This window comes from Hesperophylax consimilis, unplaced genomic scaffold (assembly GCF_061612785.1).
Source record: "Hesperophylax consimilis isolate HC1 unplaced genomic scaffold, BYU_Hcon_1.0 scaffold_45, whole genome shotgun sequence".
In the NCBI taxonomy this organism is placed as follows: Eukaryota; Metazoa; Arthropoda; class Insecta; order Trichoptera; family Limnephilidae; genus Hesperophylax; species Hesperophylax consimilis.
The window spans coordinates 245218-265312 of NW_028301275.1; the positions used below are offsets into that span (position 1 = coordinate 245218).

Sequence of the window (20095 nt, forward strand, 5' to 3'; positions counted from 1 at the left end):
TAGGACAATAAAATAGATTTATTTCAATAATTCACAATTTTCTGACAATAAAAATAAATATTATGTAAATAAAAACTTCTTTTGAATACAATATATTAATTCATGACTTATTACTAAGGCAACAATTTATATTCTAGAAAAAATAATACATAATACATATTATTAAAAATGGAAAGAAATATTACAAAAAAACTTTGCAATAAAATTTCCTTATACAAAATAAATGCCATATGCTGGGCGGTGGCTCTGCATTCAGTGCAAATCAGTTTACTAAAGCAGAAAGTAAGCTAGAGTGATACTCTTCTGATAAACCATAATACAATTATTACAGCAAGAGTGCAATGTTTGAATAAAACCAATTACTTCATTTAATTCCCTGTCAATAGTGGCAAGCCACAGCATTTTCTGACCATACATACTAAACTTCCCTTTCCTATTTTTTTCTGTCCACAGGCAATTATTACTTTCAATTCATGAAGCTACGATACATTATAAATATTATGTATTAGACTGCTTTTACATACGTAAGTTTGTCCCCATAAGTCACTCATAAAACTCAAATAAGCACTATGAAAAGTGATGTAAACGGAAAGAAAATTTTCTTGATTCCAAAAACTGACAAGATGTCATTTATTTTTCTGGTGGAAAAAAGCTTTCTGAAAATGAACCTACTTTTCAATTATCGTTCCAATCGTTTCTAATCTCAATGTTTCTGTTTATAAAATGATGTATTTGAATTGGAGTCGATCACTGACATCTGGCTGGGTCATTCAGACAAAATTAAAGAACTCAATTCAATTCCGCCGTTAACGGAACGAAAGCACATGGAGAATCATTTCTCTCAAGTAAACTTCTACTCCAACACTTTATTTGGGCCTGTTCACCTTTATTGACAAAATCGCGTAAATTTGACAGCAGCAAATCATTGTTGACGGGAAGCCATCTTACCGCAAATAAACTTAAAGATGTAACAGTCGATATGAGTACTTACTCCGTAAGCGTTAATTATCATAAGTTCGATGCGTATATAAACTCTCCTGTGAGTAACTTATCAAAAACTTACGTAAGTTGTAAATTTTATTTACAAGTGCAAAGGCAGCCTTACAGAAGCACTTCATAACAACAATCATATACCCAAATGAGTTGCATAAAACTCATTTAAAGTAGATATTTTTTATTTAGGTTGTTTGCAATAATAAAGAGAAAAAAAACTTGTAGAAACGATGACTTGATAAAACTGTAAAAAAATTATTTACAAAATATTTTTTTGTGAACAGAAAAAGTAGTAAAATAAAAAGCATTTGTATGAAGCTGCATGTAGATTTTCACCTTATAAAAACTATGGATATACATAATATGTTACAGATTTCAACAAAAATAGCAAAAACGGACAATAAACATGTTATGTTAAATATTTACAGTAATTAAATCAATGGCTTACTTGCGGCAATATGAGGTCGCAATGCGTTCAACCAAATCAACTCCTGTTTCAAATACCATTGGGAGCAAACTCGCAAGAAACTGTTATTGAAGTACGGGATATAATCTGTCTTATAAATAAACATACATATAAATCCGTAAAGGCAAACAAAGTAGGACAATTATTGAATAAAGTTAGTAATTATTGAAATTATTATTAGATTACTATGGTTTTATATTTACACCTAGAAAAAACTACTTTATTGGGTTTTAGCATTTTGAAAATTTCTTCCCAATGGCGTCACGTTACTTAAAATTACATATTTTTAAAACGCAATAGAAATAATGATCTTTTTACACTTAAATCAATGACTTACTTGCAGCCAAAAGGTCTGCAATGCAACTCTGTTAGAGGTGAGTCGTACTAGCTCGTCTAGATACTTGGAACAACTAGTACAAGTGAGAATTAATAGAAATAATGATCTTTTTACACTTAAATCAATGACTTACTTGCAGCCAAAAGGTATGCAATGCAACTCTGTTAGAGGTGAGTCGTACTAGTTCGTCTAGATACTTGGAACAACTAGTACAAGTGAGAATTAATACTTATTCCAATTACCTTTTCCCTAGTATTTTGGGCTTTTACCCACTATCATTGAAGGTATGCCCAAAATTTGTATTTCCCTAAATTACTTCTCATACGGGCAAGTAAGCGAGAAAGTTTACCTAGTATACGCAAGATTTGCAATACTGAAGGATAAATACTAATTCCGAAAGTATCTTTGACATATCTGGTCTGAACATCTGTTCTAATATATACGCTTTACCTCTTATCTCGATTACGTTTTAACAGTTTTTTGCTTGTTGTTGCTGATTATTCTACAAACTGTTGAAGAATAAAAATAGAAAGTAAATAAGCATCCATATTTGAAAAAACCTAGTAATAGAGCAATATTTAGTAATAATAATGATTAATCAATTTATTTGTATAGCGCCGTTTTCGTGAGAAAATCAACTCAAGGGCGCTTAACAACTTAATTTAATATGTATTAAAGATAAATATCTAATAACAACACAATATTAATATTATAAACACACCAGGAAATCTTAAGAGCGCTCTTAACTATGATTTTTTTCAATCCAAATAACCTTTATACGAGTTTCTGTTAGTATATATAAATTAATACTACATATTAGATCATTTATAAAAAAAAATATTTTTATTTATAACAAAAAAACGACTGCATTTTTGAAATATTGTGTAATTAAAGTAACAAAAAATAGTTAAATGTAATTTCTGTATTTGAATGCTAAATTTCTCAATCATTGTTCAATTTCTAAGACAAAATTTTACTGATTATATTATTAATAATTATAGTAATTACTCTATTCTCATAAAATTGCATGAAGACAACGACCTTTAAAGGTCACTTCGGATATCCAACAGCTTTAATACTTGTGCACAAATTAAGTGGTTATTTTGATATTTGACGTGACTTGGGTAATCCCAACATTGGCTTCCATCATCAGTTTATTATTTTTAAATTAAAGTTGTTAAGAGTTCATACAGAGTTTGTTGCATAATAGAAATAATAAAGTATTTACAACTAAATCAACGACTTACTCGAAGCTTAAAGTGCTACAATGCGTTTCTATTGTACCCTCGCAAAATCTCCTTTATATCTTAACATTATTCATTTAATTAATTTAAATTATTATTTCATTTTTTAATTACATCACGAGATATCAAACTAACTGTGGTTGAGTAGGATAGTGGTAGGTGAAAGCAAAAACTAAATTAAAATAAGTATTGAGTGTAATATTTATTACACAACAACATTAAAACTATAAATCGTTACATTATGCATTTATTAAAATGTAAAAGGGTGGAAAATAATAATAATAACAACAAAAAGTGAACACGATAATAGCATATCTTCAGAGTGCGTCAGGACGTGGATCTCTAAACTTGAGTTATGCAATGATATACAATTGAGAATGGTTTCTCTCTGGAGTGCGTCTCTAATGATACACAATTGCATTTAATCATGAGAACAGTTTCTCTCAAGTGCTTCGGCACATGGGTCTCTTAAATAATATACAATTGCATTCGGAACATGAGAATTGTTTGAGTATAACATGTGGCTCTTAAAACTTTTTGCAGCGAAACATTAACCACTTAATCGCAAGGGTTTTTTAGTAAAAGTATTTTTCAAAAATCAGGTTTTTTTAAATGTTTAAACGTAAAATATATGGCTAACTTTCACGAGCGTTACTCGTGTTAGCTAAAAATAGAACGCTGCAAGTCGGAACCGGCGAGCTTCACTCAGGCTAGCAGAAATTGTAACGCATTTAGCACGCGAGCGTGACTCGTTTAAAAGAATAAAGCGGTTAATGGATTCGGAACACGGTGGTTTCTCTCCAGAATGTGGGATCATATTTTTGCAATGTTACACGGTAGCATTCGGAACATAAAAATGGTTTTTCTCCAGTGGGTCAGCATGTACTCCGAACATATGTTTAGCAATTATATATAATTGAAGATGGAACATAAGAATGGTTTCTCCCCAGAGTGTGATAACAGGCGGGTATCTAAACTTGTTTTCGCAATGTCATAATTGCATTCTGAATGTGAGAATGGTTTCTCCCCAGAGTGTGATAACAGGCGGGTATCTAAACTTGTTTTCGCAATGTCATAATTGCATTCTGAATATAAGAATGGTTTCTCTCCGGAACACGCATGAGCACACCTCTTAACTCAAGTTTTGCAATGATATATAAAATTGCATTCGGAACACGAGAATGGTTTCTCCCCAGAGTGTGATAACATGCGGGTATCTAAACTTGTTTTCGCAATGACATAATTGTATTCTGAATATAAGAATGGTTTCTCTCCGGAACACGCATGAGCACACCTCTTAACTCAAGTTTTGCAATGATATATAAAATTGCATTCGGAACACGAGAATGGTTTCTCCCCAGAGTGTGATAACATGTGGTTATCTAAACTTGTTTTCACAGTGACACGTTAACGCATTCAGAACATGAGAATGGTTTCTCTTTTTGAATTCTTTTCAGCGGGAAATGGAATAATGCACTACAAATGAATAGCCTACCATGCTTTAAAACGGGACGATTCGCAAAGAGATGCGCAATAGAATTACAGCAACAAAAGAAAATATCCAAAATATTTTTTTAGCAGCTAACAACGCCACCATATAAGCATTAGTGGAATTCACATTTAAACATTAATACAAAAATAATCTTACTCTTTAAAAAACTAACAAGAAAGGATTATGACTAAAAAAAATAAAGAAATTAATCATAATCGATATGTTTAAAAAGGATATCAAATCACATAACACTAAAATTAAAAGTTTAGAAACATCTTACAATAAAATAAATATATCTACAGTAATCTATATACTATATTAATTATTTGAGGTTTCTTGGCGGGGTTGTATGAGTAAAAAAACAGATGTCATGTTGCATTATGGCTGTACATACAATATGTGTATTGTGCACCAATTTGCAAAGTTTTCTAGATGTGCAAGATGGTATTACACCAGACCAAATTTTATACAAAAATACAACGGCATCGCCACTGTAATAAAAACAAAATAATATAAAATAATTTTTTCAATCTTTTTTTAAATATTGACAAATGTACCTACCTAAAGCAAAACATTCTATAAGCCAATTAAACAACAAATCATATTTATTAATTAATTAAGAGGGATTAACACAGTCATTATGTTAAAAAAAAATTTTTTTTAAATCAATTGATTATTTTCTATTAATTAATTATTTCAATTTTAAAGTTATTGGGTAACAGCCGCTGTATTGATGTAAAAAATATGGGTCACTTTCCCGTAATATTATGTATCACTAAAACGAAAATACCCTAACTATTTATGTACAAACATTAATAATCTGAATTTCTCCACGATTAATAATGTTATTGAGATACTCACACACCCTATTAAGAATAAATCTAAAGTATTAATAATAAGATATTACTATGCAGCTATATTTATATATTATGTACAAACATTATTAACCTGAATTGCTTCATTATTAATAATGTTATTCAGATACTCAAACAAGTCCTTATTAAGAATAAATCTAATAATTTAATATAAAACTTATGTAGATTATGGGGGTATAAAGGGTTTGCCAAATGCTAAGTTCCAATTTTGATAAATGGATGGATTGTCTGTCTGTAAGAAGACGCTCTTGTTTAGGACATAGTTGCATGAGCGTAGAACCAGGAATTGGGTTTCTATATAATCATATAAAATGTATCAAATCTTTTTTGGAATGTTTTTTAAGAAAACAATTTGGCTGGCTACTATACGAGACAAGTATAATAAAACAAGATTATTTTTAGTTTAATTTTATAAACTTATTTTTTGTAGTTTCAATAGCTGTGAACCAACTACATAGATAGTAAAACTAATATAACTTACAAAAATACTCATTTTATGTTAAATTATTATTATAAAATTACCTGCGGGCGCTTGTCGATTTTACCCGCATAACAGAACACATGCAAAATCTGGGACTGCAAGTCAAATTCTAGACAGACATGTTTACTCTATCACTGCGTAAATCATACTAACGAAGGCAACAATGAAAGTGTCGGCGACTTTGCCAAACTTACAAGCAAACAAACGTAGGTGGAGATTTATTAAACGCGAGCGTGTGACGAAGGATTAATTGAACTAAACGAATTTGCCCAGGAAAAAAATTTAGTACTTGTTAAATAACACTTAAATTATTTGTATTTCTGCAAAAAGAATTATTAAAATGATTCTTAAACTAAAATTAATATTTTGGACCAGTCACACAAGGCGGATTCGTTTGTAGGGATTCGCTCAGCCAAATCTGATAAATTCGTTCAAACAACCACGCAAACTGTGCATTTTCTGCTAACTTTCAAAAAGACATTTCTACTTCCTCCAGATTTCGACTAGACCGAGCTGATGGCTTCGTTGAACAACCGACATAAAGTCCACCTTGTATGAACATTTATTTGATCAATCACAGACTCTTTGCTTACCCATCATAAAAAATAAATAACACACTATTTTTTGGTTCATGATCCGCGTTAACACTATATACAATTTCAACAGTTTTTACAGTAAAACAGGACAAATATACAGGGCTTCTTCTACAGCTCCATAAACTTCAAGAAGCCAGCTTCCTCAATGCTTTTAAAGGAAGCTTTCAATTCCCGATTGTAATTTCAGGAATTCAATATTCAGTAAAAATAAATGATACTAACACGCAAAAGTTGCAGTCAGCAGACGCGGCCCGTGACTGTAATTACCAGCAGTGCATTTCACTTTTAAAATGTACCTTGTCTGTAATTTAGGTGGAGCAAATTAATGAATGGGAACACCTACTGCAATTCATTCTATCTTCTAAGTTATATTTGTAAAATAACTAATTAAATAATACAAAATTATCTTGAAAATAAAGGACACTCAATTCATCATTGAAAATATAGCGAAACCGTTTGATTTCACCGCGAACGAGTTCCAATGTGTTAATGTTGTTGCGTTAACATTGAACATTAGTATTTATGCGAATCCATTCCAAACGCATTGGATTACGCATGATCAAAGTGATGCAAAATTCACTAGCCGTCAAAGCACTTCGATAATGCACGGATGGGTTATGTATCTGCACTGCTCTAACACGTAATTTGACGTTAAGAGTGTAATCTGTCTCGCTCATGTCACCGTTTCGGCTACTTCGGGCTGTCTCGATACTGCCCGATGCTGTTTTAGTAGTATTGTAAAAGTTGGTTCTGTGCATATCGGGGTATGCACGACCGCTTGCTCTTGCGCGGGATTTTTTTACTAGAAGATAGCTCAAATAATGACCTGACTTGAATTACGAATTTCTTATATCGATCACTGGGGCACAGATGTCGTTGTAATTTGTTATGTGAAGATTGAAGACAAGCAGTGCAATGCACAAATGCACGTACCAAGAAACCGCCTCTGGCAGTCAGTATTGAAAAATCAGAAATTGCAATCATTCAGATGTGAAAGCTGCAGTCAGAAATCAAAATATAGACGGGAATCAGAAGCATTGAGGAAACCTAACTTTTGGTGGTGCACCAAACTTGCTCCTGAGAGAGGATCTAATCCTAAGTATTCTACCAAACAAACAATAAGTACTTCCTTAAATATGTTATTACATACATATTTTTTATTGCGCTCTAACTTTAATAACTTGTGACACTCCATCTCTGGTACATGTCCCTAAACTACCTTAATGATAAACATGTTTTTATTTCGCAACACTATACAGGGTGTTAAGGGATGCACTTGACTTACTTTCCTGACATTATTTGGAGTAAAAAATGTTTATGAAATTTCGGAATCTGGTAACATTTAAATTTTTTTTTTTCAAAACTAAGCAATAAAAAAATTTATCCCACATATCACTGGTCACTTAGCGTAGTAAGCGACCAACCCCTCACCCCGACCCTAACCGTCCAAATACCTGCTGATTTTTCCTGTTAAAAAAAAAAAAAAAAACATCAAAAATGTCACCAGATTCCACAATTTCATGTACATTTTTTACTCCAAATAATGTCAGGAATCACTGGTTAAAATAATTCAAGTATGTCCCTTATCACCCTCTATAGATCTAGCCTAGAACGACGACTTAACTAAATATGCATACGGTAAAAAGGAATTACAACCATCCAATAATAAAAATGAAATCATTAAGTTGTGAAAACCAAGCCACTGAAATCTTTCAGTAATGAGAAATACAAATAAGAATGAAAATCGTAAACATTTCAACTCTACTTCAATTTTATATAAATTATTATTTGCACGGGGTGAAAATTACAAATGATATTTGACATATTGATGTGTTTTAGCACAACTTTTATGAAGTGTAGCATGTGTTTTTTGCGCTTCTGCCCATTTTAAAAGGTTTTATGTAAGATTACAGTATCTTGTTTCGGTTGTTATAATTTTTAACATTAAATCAATGCTCTGATTTTGTAAATATTTACACTGAAATTTGTGGCAATTACTTTGTAGCAAAAATAATCTCAATTTTTAAGTTGTTAAAATTTAGGATGATCTATATAACTAAACTTAACCCTTTGTTAATCTTATTCTATCAAACACCAACTGATAAGCGCAAAAACAACACTAAAGTAATACATGAACCACTAGGAGAAAAAAGTAAGGCACATAAAAATTTAATAGGCAAAAATAACGATGTTGATTTTTAAATATTACTCAATCAAAAAGCTATATTTTAGTTTTTTAAAAACGAATACAAGAAATAAAATAAAACATACTATTAAATTGTTGCCTTAGTTTATAAAAAAGAATGTAATTAACCAAAAAAATAAATATTAGCAAATAAAATCTTCCCACAAGGCGTATGGACGTGAAGTTCTAAGTTGGCGACGATCGTGTCTCATGGGATTTATATAACCCAAAAACTAACATGAAATATGAATAGGTTCTTCTTTAACCAATCTACCCACTGCTGCATATGCTAGGACCTCCTTCCCGTCTTTCCAATATTTATTTAATGAAGTACCATAATAAAATTGTGAATTATTAAAGAGGATAGCGCCAATTAAAAAAAAATACTTAAGTTGTTTTCATGCTCCCATGATAATGCAGGTAAAGAATATAAAAGACGGTGCCTAACATTGCAAACATAAAATTCCTCTACTGAGAGCCGAGAGCTGATTGTAACTCGGAGCGGGGAGGAGAGGTGGTGGTAGTCGGGGGAGGTTATTCCTGTTTCAGGACTCCCATCTCCTCCAGCAGATCTTGAAGTCCGTCTGGAACTTTCCCTTCGTCTAATTCCTTGGCCCATATTTGATACTGGAAATAAAAAAAATTAAAAAAACATTATTGACCTTTCGACGAGTGAGTTTTTGCAAAATTAACTGTATGTGGGGAGTTAATATCATAGATTAAATAACAACTAATAAAACATTTATATTGTGAATCGTCAATCATCAGTTTTGCAACTCAAATCGGTATCCCTACCCGCGTCTGTCTGTTTTGTGCGCTTAGTTCTTCTAAACTATTCACATTGTGATAGGGTTTTCAGTATCATTTAGAGATTTTTTTCTGTAAGGTTTATATGTATATAATATATGCATTTTATTTTTGTAAGAAAGTAGAGAAATGTTAATGTTTATCCTAGAATTCACAACCTCAAAACATTACTTAAATCATTCACAGCCCAGAGTAATGCCGGGTACACGTCAACTAGTATTTTCTAAGAATAATAATTAGTTTGAATTTTAGCAGAGGACACCTCGGTGAGTCCATACTCCTTTAGGACATTTTCATTCGGACGAACCATTTCGTCCATACTGCGGAATTAGAAACAAATTCCTTGTGGAAAGGAAACAAGTTCAACAAGGTTATGTAACATTAACCGGTTGTGTGCCTTAAGCGCGTTTACGCGCTCTAGGTAGCCGTGCTCACAAGGCCAGCTATACAAAATGAGAGCGTTAACACGGTGTTCTATATGACGATTTTGCTTGTCAAACTCAAGTAATTTGAAAAATCTAAAATATGGAACCCACGGTGCATCTATTAGGATGATGAAGAAATAATTATAATATAACAATTCACAAATTATATCGACTTTAGAGTGATCTAAATTAAGCTTCAAGGTATCGGTGTAAAAAATTTGTAGCCTGTCGGTACATCCAAGCAAAATACCTTCCAGCATTTAAAGGGTTAACAGATGTCAGCATTTGGATAGGTGAATTTTAATTTAATGACATGATTACAATGAATGTAGTTTTACCTACATATTTGTTCAGGGTGGAAATTGCTGAAGTATGTATTGCTATGGGGAAAGAGCAACATTCAGAATTAAACAATGCTTGAAATATCTTCAGCCAGTTTTTGAAAGGGAACTGAATAGGATTAGCTATGTTGAATAGCTTTGGTGTAATAAGATGAACGGTTGCCCGGCCTTTTCCAAGCAAAATTTAGTTTAGAATTATTTTATTCAAAAGGTATGGTAAATATCTAGTACGGGTGTGTGCTACTTTATTTAATTGTGTTTCAAATTATAAAATAAGGTCCATTAAAGAAATAGATTTATCATATATTTATTTATAAATACTATGCAAATATAAGGAAATATAAAGTAAAAAATGAATTGCTAAAAAAACTATTTTGATGGGCTTAAATTTAATTTTCAAACAACCTATTTACATTGGGACAAAAAATTGTTGTATATAAATTTTAAATTCAGATACAAAAAATGACTTTTTTACAATGTTTTATTTATATTTCGTTGTATTTTCATAGCATATTGGGAAAGGATATATTTTTTATTAACTATCATTAATTCACAAAAAATTGTAGAAGTTGCTTCAAATATCTTGAAAAATGTAATTTTTAATGGCCTATATTTTATAATTTAACCTCTCAGACAAAGACATTTTTTACTATGTGTTCCTTTGAGAACTGTCAAAACGTGACAATTTTTTGTTATTTACGAGTTTTGCTAAAAGCTTCATAACTCACGTTTTGGGAAACGTAGCCTCATTCTAAAAAATGTTTTGGAAAGATTATGAAATCCACTATCGCATTGTGTTGTAATACGTAAATATTTGCGTGTCTAAATATACATTTTATGAAAACGTCATAAATATGTAAGAATCGCTTAGAATTATTTCAAAGCCGTGAAAAATGTACTTTTTTCTGAGTATCATAAAGAAATAACACTTTATATATTGAAGAAATATAATTAAAAACTATTAGTCACCTCAAAATATTAACCGTCCAAACTAAAATATTTTTAATAAATTATTTAGAAACGCAATAAATTATGAACGAACAAGATGACAGATTCAATCGGCTTAGATAATGCACTTCTACGTTCCATAGATATTCTTGAATACAGACGCGTAGCGTTATTCATTATCGATACTCTGTTTTTTAAATCATGGCAATCCGTATACTAGTGATGGAAATAAATCGATTTTTGTAAAATCTCGAGCGTTTACGTGAAAAGACGTTCTAATGTCTTGACCACTATTATCATATTTACGTCTTTTGACGTTCTAATGTTCTGAGTGGTTAACAAACAAATAAATAAAGCAGCACATATCGGTACTAGATATTTGCTATACCTTTTGATTACAAAAATAATTATTCAGTTTGGTTGAGTATTTTGACCTCAAATCCAAATTTAAGTTTTGTATGGAGAAGTACTCTCCCCAATATTCTCCCCAATATGCCAATGACTCCAGGCACTTTCTTTACGAGCATTCTGATGTCGTGCTTAGGAAATAGAGCTCCCTCCAACGTCCCGAGTTTAGTATTAGTATTCTTGGCAGCTCCGACCTATCAGAAGCTGGCAGTTCTAATCAAGCTCACGACAGAATCAAAGGCATTTCCAGCATATTATGTTGGTTGCATACAAGACGAGTACATCCACAGTTATTTACCTTCTCCAGCTCCTTGCGTAGCGCCAGCACGGCCTTCTCGCGGTCGGTGACCAGCTCCTCCAGGTACTGGTAGCGCAGCTTCTTGCGAGCGCGGCACTCGCGCGCACTCTGGCGGCTGCGCTCCAGGCGGGCGCGCATGTCCACCCGCTCCGGGGCTGCCTTCCTGCCCGGCCTGCGTCCCCGCTTGCCCCCCTCCTTGCGCGCTTCTCCACGGGGCCCTTCCTAAACAACAACATTACTTCGTCAACAATGACCGCTCATCCAACTCAAGGTTAGATAATAAAGTGGAGGTCGGGATGTTTCAAAACTCACAGAAGCCATAACGGCCATTTTGTTATGGTAGTCATTTCATGTGAAACTGCACAAGAGTCCCAACTGCTTCCAATTGGGGTATGTTGTGAGGCTGAAGGTAGTGGGGAGTGACTATTCAGATCTGGTCACCAAACACGGCTAAAGCCATTTCAAGCAACGTTTCAATTCTGAATGGTTGTCTTACACCGGGGCGATACTGAGTATCTTCCACTCTGGAACGTGCCGCAAGTAAATTTTATGTGAATAATTTGTGTTATTTCACAATTTAAAAGAGTAAATTGTGAAATAACACAAATTATTTACATAAAATTTACTTGCGCATGCCGGGATTCAAATCTGCAACCTCTGGCTTGCGTCGGAAGCCTTACCCCTCGACCATGGAGGCCGTCAAAAGCTAAAATTAAGGATAGAATTTTTTTTAATAAAGTTTAATGTCAAGAATTGTTCAAATGTCACAAAATGAAAATGGAGGAGATTGTCAATTTGACAATCATCAAATAAGTGATGGAGTTTGAAACAAACTAACCTTAGAACATATCGTTGTTGTGCTAGCAATATATCTATTGACTTTTTAAATCGTTGCAAGCATAAAAAATTGTATCTCTTCAATTTTTTTTGTTATGAAATGGAAAATGAAAATAGCAAGCAATACTAAACATTAAAAGACATTACTAAATGATGTTGCAATACAATTTAGTCTGTTAAAAAAAGTAACAGACATGGTCAGTTCGCAGCTATATTCTCGGTGTAATGATATGGTGGTGCATACGTTAAGTAGGAAAGAGTTCACATGGCAGCCGTAGGCCTCACGGTCAATCATTGCCAGCTGAAGCCTGCCAGCAGAAACTGCGTCCTGCCAAGCAAGTGACTCTGTAAGCATGTTCTGATAAACCGTGGCAGTTGCTGCAACCTGTGTGTTGTTGTTTTGTCACCATTCAGGATAAAACACAGAATGAACAAAGTTTCTGCACAATTGGTTCATGTCTGAAATCATCTAACGGTTGCTACGGTGATAGCAATTAACACGATTCGCCTGAATATGTTCATAGACACTAGCACTAACAGGAACCCTGTCAATGCAAAGCACCAATTTCTGCTATGATCGACCATGTGTGGCTCACGGCTGCCGTGACAAAACTCTTGTACAAAATGCGTGCGCCAATTAACCGTGTTACGTGCCTCTGCATGTTTGTGATTGTCATCAGGAATATTAAATTATCGGATTCCGAACATATATTGACTAGTTCTTCATTCTCAAATACATTCCCGCATCGCCTACAATTAGGACGAGGGATGCTATTGGTTAGTTTTGCTTACAAATGAGATCCCTGGAAGGGATGATGCATCTGTGATGACCTATAATAGGTCATGTTTCAGAACTAGAGAGAAAATTGCTTCCCGGTGCGTACTGAGCGACCTCTGGCAGGTCTGACCCAAGGACTCTTCGTAAACTGTCTACTTCAGAGTGCAGCTAACCCCTAAGGGAGAATATACTCATTAAAACCTTTGTAGCGAAGAAGTTACCTAACTTCGGAGATCTCTGGCAGGTCAGACTAGTTCAGTTCAGTTAACCCAAAGAGAGAAAATACTTATTGAAACCCTTTTGGTAAAACAAAGGGTTAAGGGAAAATATTATGTTAACGATAAAGGTGAAACCTGTTCTTCAGTGAAGTTAAAATTTATTACACCGTCTACTATTGAACAGCTATAAATACGTGTTATACTTGCAAATTGAGTAGTGCATGAAATCTGACATTTCAGTATACAAACCCCTAGGCAGTGAAATATGTTGCTTAAATACAGAAAAGTGGGACACGGTTAATACGCACTTAAAAAAACTTTGCATCAGTTAAATAACAATGAGAAATAAGTATTTCAGTTTCCAGTAAACGAAAATAATACAGTTATTTCACTTGGCGGCCATTGTTACTGAAGTGAAATTTTTAGGTTAGTTTTCCTTCTTCTCTTATTTAACCCAAAATATGAGCCTAAAATAGGTTATTATTACAGGTTTAATTAAAAAATAACTATTTTAATATTATCATGTCAAAAGAGTGAATAAAAGACATAAAATTGAGGGAGTGCATTCACGCAGGTGCAGGTGTGAAACTTCAAGGAAAGCACACCAGGCACACATACACAACTCATACAATACTAGGTTCCCAGGCAGACGTGCAAACGTTTTCTATGCATGCAACTCATTTGAATCGTAATATTCAATAGATTTTACATTATAAATCACTTTGTAACATATTATGTCTAATCTATTAGTTGTTCTTCTCACAATTTATCAACAGAACGACCAATAAATGTTTAAGCTTTAAATCAACTCTTTGGAAGGTGTTTCACGGCTGACATCTTTCTTTGACATGTCCCACGCAGATCTGGACGGCGCATCGGCGTTGCATGAGGAGCAGTATGAGGAGCGCTGCATATTATGACAAATTAATGTTTTATTTTTTTGGATAACAATGAGTAAAACTTCAAATTGTAATATTTAAGTATTGAAGACAATATTAGCGATTCTTGAACGAAAATTTGAAACAGAAAATCAGAAAAAAAAAAAAAAATGTTCACATCTAGGGGACCCAAGAACCTTGCCGGGGCACAACTCTACCAATTGAGTTAATGGGACCCTTTCTCCTTCGGTCATATTTAACTGTATCATACTTCAAATAAGAAATACCAACATTATCTTCATTTTCTCACCGCACATTTTTATTGGCTGCTATCTTAATTGTCTAGATTGCATTTAGTTCGAGTTGAATACATAAGATTTGAGGCCAAAATACCTAACTTATACGCGACATGCGATATGTACGACTTTATTAATTTATGTATTAAATTATAAAATTTAGAGCATTAAATTTTCACGATTTTCATGATAGATAATAATTATAATTATTTTGCTCGGTGTGCTGTGCATAATATGATGAAAAAAAAAATATATATATATATAAAAACAATAAAAATAAAATAAAAACATTTTTATGGGTAAAATGTAAATTCAAATTACAAGCCAAAGTTGAAAAATTTTATAACTAAAAGCACAGATAAATAAAGTAGCATATAAACCTACTAGGTATTTGCTACACCTTTTGAATAAAAAAAAATATTTTGATGTTTGGTTAAGTATTTTGTCCTCAAACCCAAATTTAAGTTTTGCATGAAAAAGGCCGCGCAGCCATTCCCTAAGATTTATTTTGAGCAAAGAATGAAGAGATAACACCTGATTTATGGTATATGTACATATATATGGATTTTCTGTTCGGTACCGTCAACTAATAAGATTATCTATTCAAAAAAATAAGGTCCCCATAATATACACTCAAATGCATAATAGAAATCTACAGTTAGCCACATTGTTCATGTTTGTATTATAAAAATGCAAATTTACAAATAAATAACGAGGACACTGCCAATGCGCAAAAAAACGTCCGAGATACAGTAAAAAAAAAAAAAAAAATCAATTTTTATAATTTAGACCGATGCAGGCCACCAAATGAGGACACGAAATATTCTTTTGCACTGGGTTTATTTTATTTTCACAAACTATGAATACCGTTAAAAATTTGCGGAAGATTTAGGACAGATTGTTTCTCAGAATTTTAACAATTCATCAAATTAATTTTCCAGTTCTGTAAAGGTTCTATTCATGTTATGTTATTGTATCATTATGGGCCAGTTGCTTCACAAAACTGAAATAATAACAGAACTTGAAATACAAGGTTGACATTTGAGTAATTGTTCAAATTCTGTGAAACAACCTTAGAGTTTACGATTGATTACGATTATCGTACTAAAAATATGAAATTATTGATTTAAAAAACGAAAAAACCGATCTAAAACCGCACTTTCCGAAACGGTTCCAACTGGCTACAACGTCATTATGACAGAAAACGCCAATTTCTGTCACAAACGTCGCTCGCCGAATTCACGAATAAAAACTAACATGTTTTGGCGGCAAATCGAAAATGGCACATTTAAAATCGTTATATAAAATTTATTTGTCAACTTTAAAATACCTTCAAAGCGCAATTTTTTTTTTTGAGAATAAAGAACACCAGCGAAAGTACTTTTTTATCTAACAGCGCCGCCCCTGACTGAACAGTTAAGTATGTTAACCTGAACAGAAGTATGTCGACCTGTAGTTATTAAATTTATTTTTATTATGAAAGCTTCGGCCTTCGTATGTTCGTAGAACAGGTATGCGTAGGTACCGTGCATTCAAAAAAATATTAAGGTGTCCACATCTAATACGTCACGGGTTCTTAAAAATACTAATTCATATTACGTGTATTAAGTAGGTATGCGAAGGTACCGGGCATTAAAAAAATATTGAGGGGTTCACATAATACGTCACGGGTTCATATTACTATGTACCTAGATAGTTAGGTAAGTACGACATAGAGACAAAATAAAATAAGTATAAGAAATGTTCACTTCATCCGTGTAGTAAGTTCTTCAAATTATTCGCAATACGCATGCGCATGAAAAATTGAAAAAAAATAGCGGTAAAAAGTGGTTCAATTTAAAATTGCCGGTAAGTTAGTTTCAAATATGAAACTGAAAAGAAAGATAAAATAATGAATATTGTTTTAGAAACTAATATTACAGAAAGTTACCGATTAGATTCAAAGATTATAATGAATTCTGCGTAGGTACTTTCAAAGCAAGTTTGATGTCAAATTGAAAGGAACAAAAAAAATGGGTGCGTAACTGCGTTTCACTTACCTACTAGGTAGGGGCCCTCTACACTTGAGAAAATTCTCAAAAACTAATAACGTTTAATTTGAAAAATAAAACTTAATTCCATTCTTAATTATTTAAAAGACTTGAAGAAATATATTAAATTATATCCTAGATTACACCGAATTATTAATTATTATTACACCGAATAAAAATAACACACAATAAATAGTAATCAATCAAAGAAAAGTTATTAATAATTTATCATTATCGACTACGCACTACACACGGGCACCGACACACTGGCTGTGTCGAAGGAAGATCCTATTATGTACAAAATCTACGACGGATAACAGTTGGAGGTTGCAGGTTGCATTATTACCAGTTAACGCGCAAATGGGTGTGTAAAAATATTTTTAACCTACACGATCACAGCAGCAAGCTTCTTTATTCTACGACAGCAACGTTCAGTTAGCAACAGCGAACGATTTCACTATCAACACAAAAACGTACATATGTAATACGGCGCACTTAAAAATAACGACGGAGTTACAATACATTCCTCACAGAAACGCAGAAAAAATCACTTAAAGCATTGTCCAAATAAGGCCCAATTACTTTCAAACTAAAATTTAACTATTTTTTATCTTTTTGCAGAACTTTAGTACAATTATGTTGTGGAAAATGCATTTAAAAGAATGCACCGGAAAACATGCAACTGCGCGTGGCGCAGAAAAAAATATTTTTGCACGGTTAAAACATTCGAAGAAAAAATACACAATAACACGGGTGAAATCATATTTTTTAAGGTTACATTATGTCAGAAAATAAACGCCGGTGCAACTGGTAGAAGAGGAAAACACAACAAGCCGACGACAATGTACTGCGTAGAACCGCCGGTCACGTACGCGCCTATCCGAATCGGAATAACAACACAGCAGCAAGGCGAAACGCCGTCGGAACTCCGCCATTACAAGAAAAACTGATAAAAGAAACAAAAGAGCAACGATTTATGCTTAATCTTCATGAGGCTGCGTTTATTCCTGTAGGGAAATCCTTAAATGGAACATTTCAAATTTTCATTTAGTTAGGTTTGCGTTCGGTACTTACCGGCTTCGCTGCTGCGTAGGCGAGCGCTCTCCAGCCAGACGGCGCGAAGCTAAATGGCGGCCGCGGGGAATACGTCGCGGATTCGAGCCACCATTGCACGCCTGTCTCCCTCGGTCCCACAGTTGCGCATTGGGCGAGGCGAGGTAGGAAGATGTGCGTGATGTTTCGAGATAAACTTTTGTAAAGACAGTTTACACGCAACGATTCTAGGTTGCCAACAGATAGGTCAAAAATACGGCGAAGGAATTGCCTATAATAGGATCAAAAATAAATATTTCGTAGAGGGGCCTAGCCTTTCGCCGAAGGACTTGTTGACGTTGAGATGTACTATGTACATACTCGTCGAATCATTTTAAGTGTGGATATTCGTCAAGATGGATATGTCAGAGGCTACTTAAGGCGATGCCATACGTAGTAATGCAAAATCATGTGTTTTTGGTTTGAAAATTTGGTCGGCTAGAAATGTTTTAGATACTTTAATTAAATACTGCGAGTAGAATACATCTTGGCCTTTGAAATAATCGAGTATTTTTTAGACAAGTCTTTTTATAAGCACAGAAAAAATAATGTATAAGGCCTATGAAAACTGCTTTAAAGTTCAAAATCTCCTACTTACGAACCCATTTTCGGGTATGATTTTATTGTATAATGTCGCAAATTAAGTTATTTATAAAATGATCGAAAAAAAATTAAATATTAATGCATGAACATCGACAAAATAAAATAAAAGGCACTTTTTGGCCATGTTTTTTTCTTGCATAAATCAAAACAGGCGGATGGTGTTAAGCGAGAATTTAAACCTTATCGCCATCTACGTAAGGGTTGTTATTGATAGCGGCTCAATTTAAAATATTACACCTCGTAGTGCATCGCCTTAAACATCTTTAAACACTACTGGAACTAATAACAACAAACATTGAAAAAAAATTTCAGAAACTTTTCGCGTTTTGCGAGCACAAACATACGCAGGCTGATTTTTTTATATATCAAGCTTAAGATTATACAGGGTGTATCGGCACGTACCCGACAAACTTTAACCAGCTATTCCTTAGCATATTTGGAGTAAAAAATCTTATGTGCACTTTGCTGTCCGGTAACGTTTTTTTTTAATAAAAAATTTATTATTCATATTTTCACCACATGTCACCACTGTTTTATCCTTTGATAAAGTTTGAAAACCCATCTGGCAAATATTTTATTCGAATTCCGTTGAATAATGCACGTGTGTACCTATATTGGCGCACGTTTACAGTCACAACGAAATAGCACGGCACCATTCGTCTCATTTTTAACTATTATTATTTAGTGTGTGCGAAAGAGCGAAGACGCTTTTTGACACACTTGCTTATAACAGCTGTTTAACACGAAACGCAATGCCAATGACAGTGATGTAGTGTGGAAATTTTAAATTTTTTTGTTTTTAATTGAAAAAAAAATGCTACCGGACAGCAAAGTGCCCATAACATTTTTTACTCCAAATGTGCTAAGGAATAGCTGGTTAAAGTTTGTCGGGTTAGTGCCGATACACCCTGTATATAAACCAGTTATAATTTAACTCAACCATTTGGAATTAATTTTATGATATAAGACGTTGTCCTGTCACAGACTATCTCTATGTAGGGAAGATAAAATTTGTGGTTGTATCTATTTTTGGATGAGAAATAAGAAGGGTGCACAGACGGTTTACGTTTGACGGTTGTCAAATTTCGCGAGGCCTTTCTAGAATTTGCTCTTTTTAGTAAATTTTAAGAAAAGCGGATTTTCTAGTGCAAACACTGGCCCCGAAAATCAAAAAAAAACTTTTTTCCAAATGTTTTTTTTTAAATTCATGAATTTAAAAAAAAAACTATTTTATTGAAAACTGACTGGTCTTTTTAAAAGCAAGCCACAGTATTATTCTCTGGGCGGAAAAGATTATATCAATGGCAACCGGTCGAAATGTAAAATCCGTCTTACTCGATCGTTGGCGGTCGATCACGATTCATCCAGGACTAGTCGTTAATGACCATTGGTGGATGGAAGGGAAAATAATAACGGCATTGTTATCTATTCAGAATCGAAACATGGCTTTAGACATGTTTAGAGATC

General features: G+C 33.4%; 1 protein-coding gene across 1 annotated transcript in view; it reads right to left on the minus strand.

The window, feature by feature from the left end:
- Positions 1-20095, minus strand: part of LOC149408898 (REPTOR-binding partner-like) — a 38100-nt gene continuing 18005 nt past the window's right edge. Inside the window, exons 2-3 of the mRNA XM_089650334.1 lie at positions 11897-12118; positions 1-9296 (exon numbers count right to left, since the gene is read on the minus strand). Coding sequence (XP_089506460.1) covers positions 9204-9296; positions 11897-12118 — 315 coding nt within the window. The 3' untranslated portion in view covers positions 1-9203. The remainder of the gene's footprint in view (positions 9297-11896; positions 12119-20095) is intronic.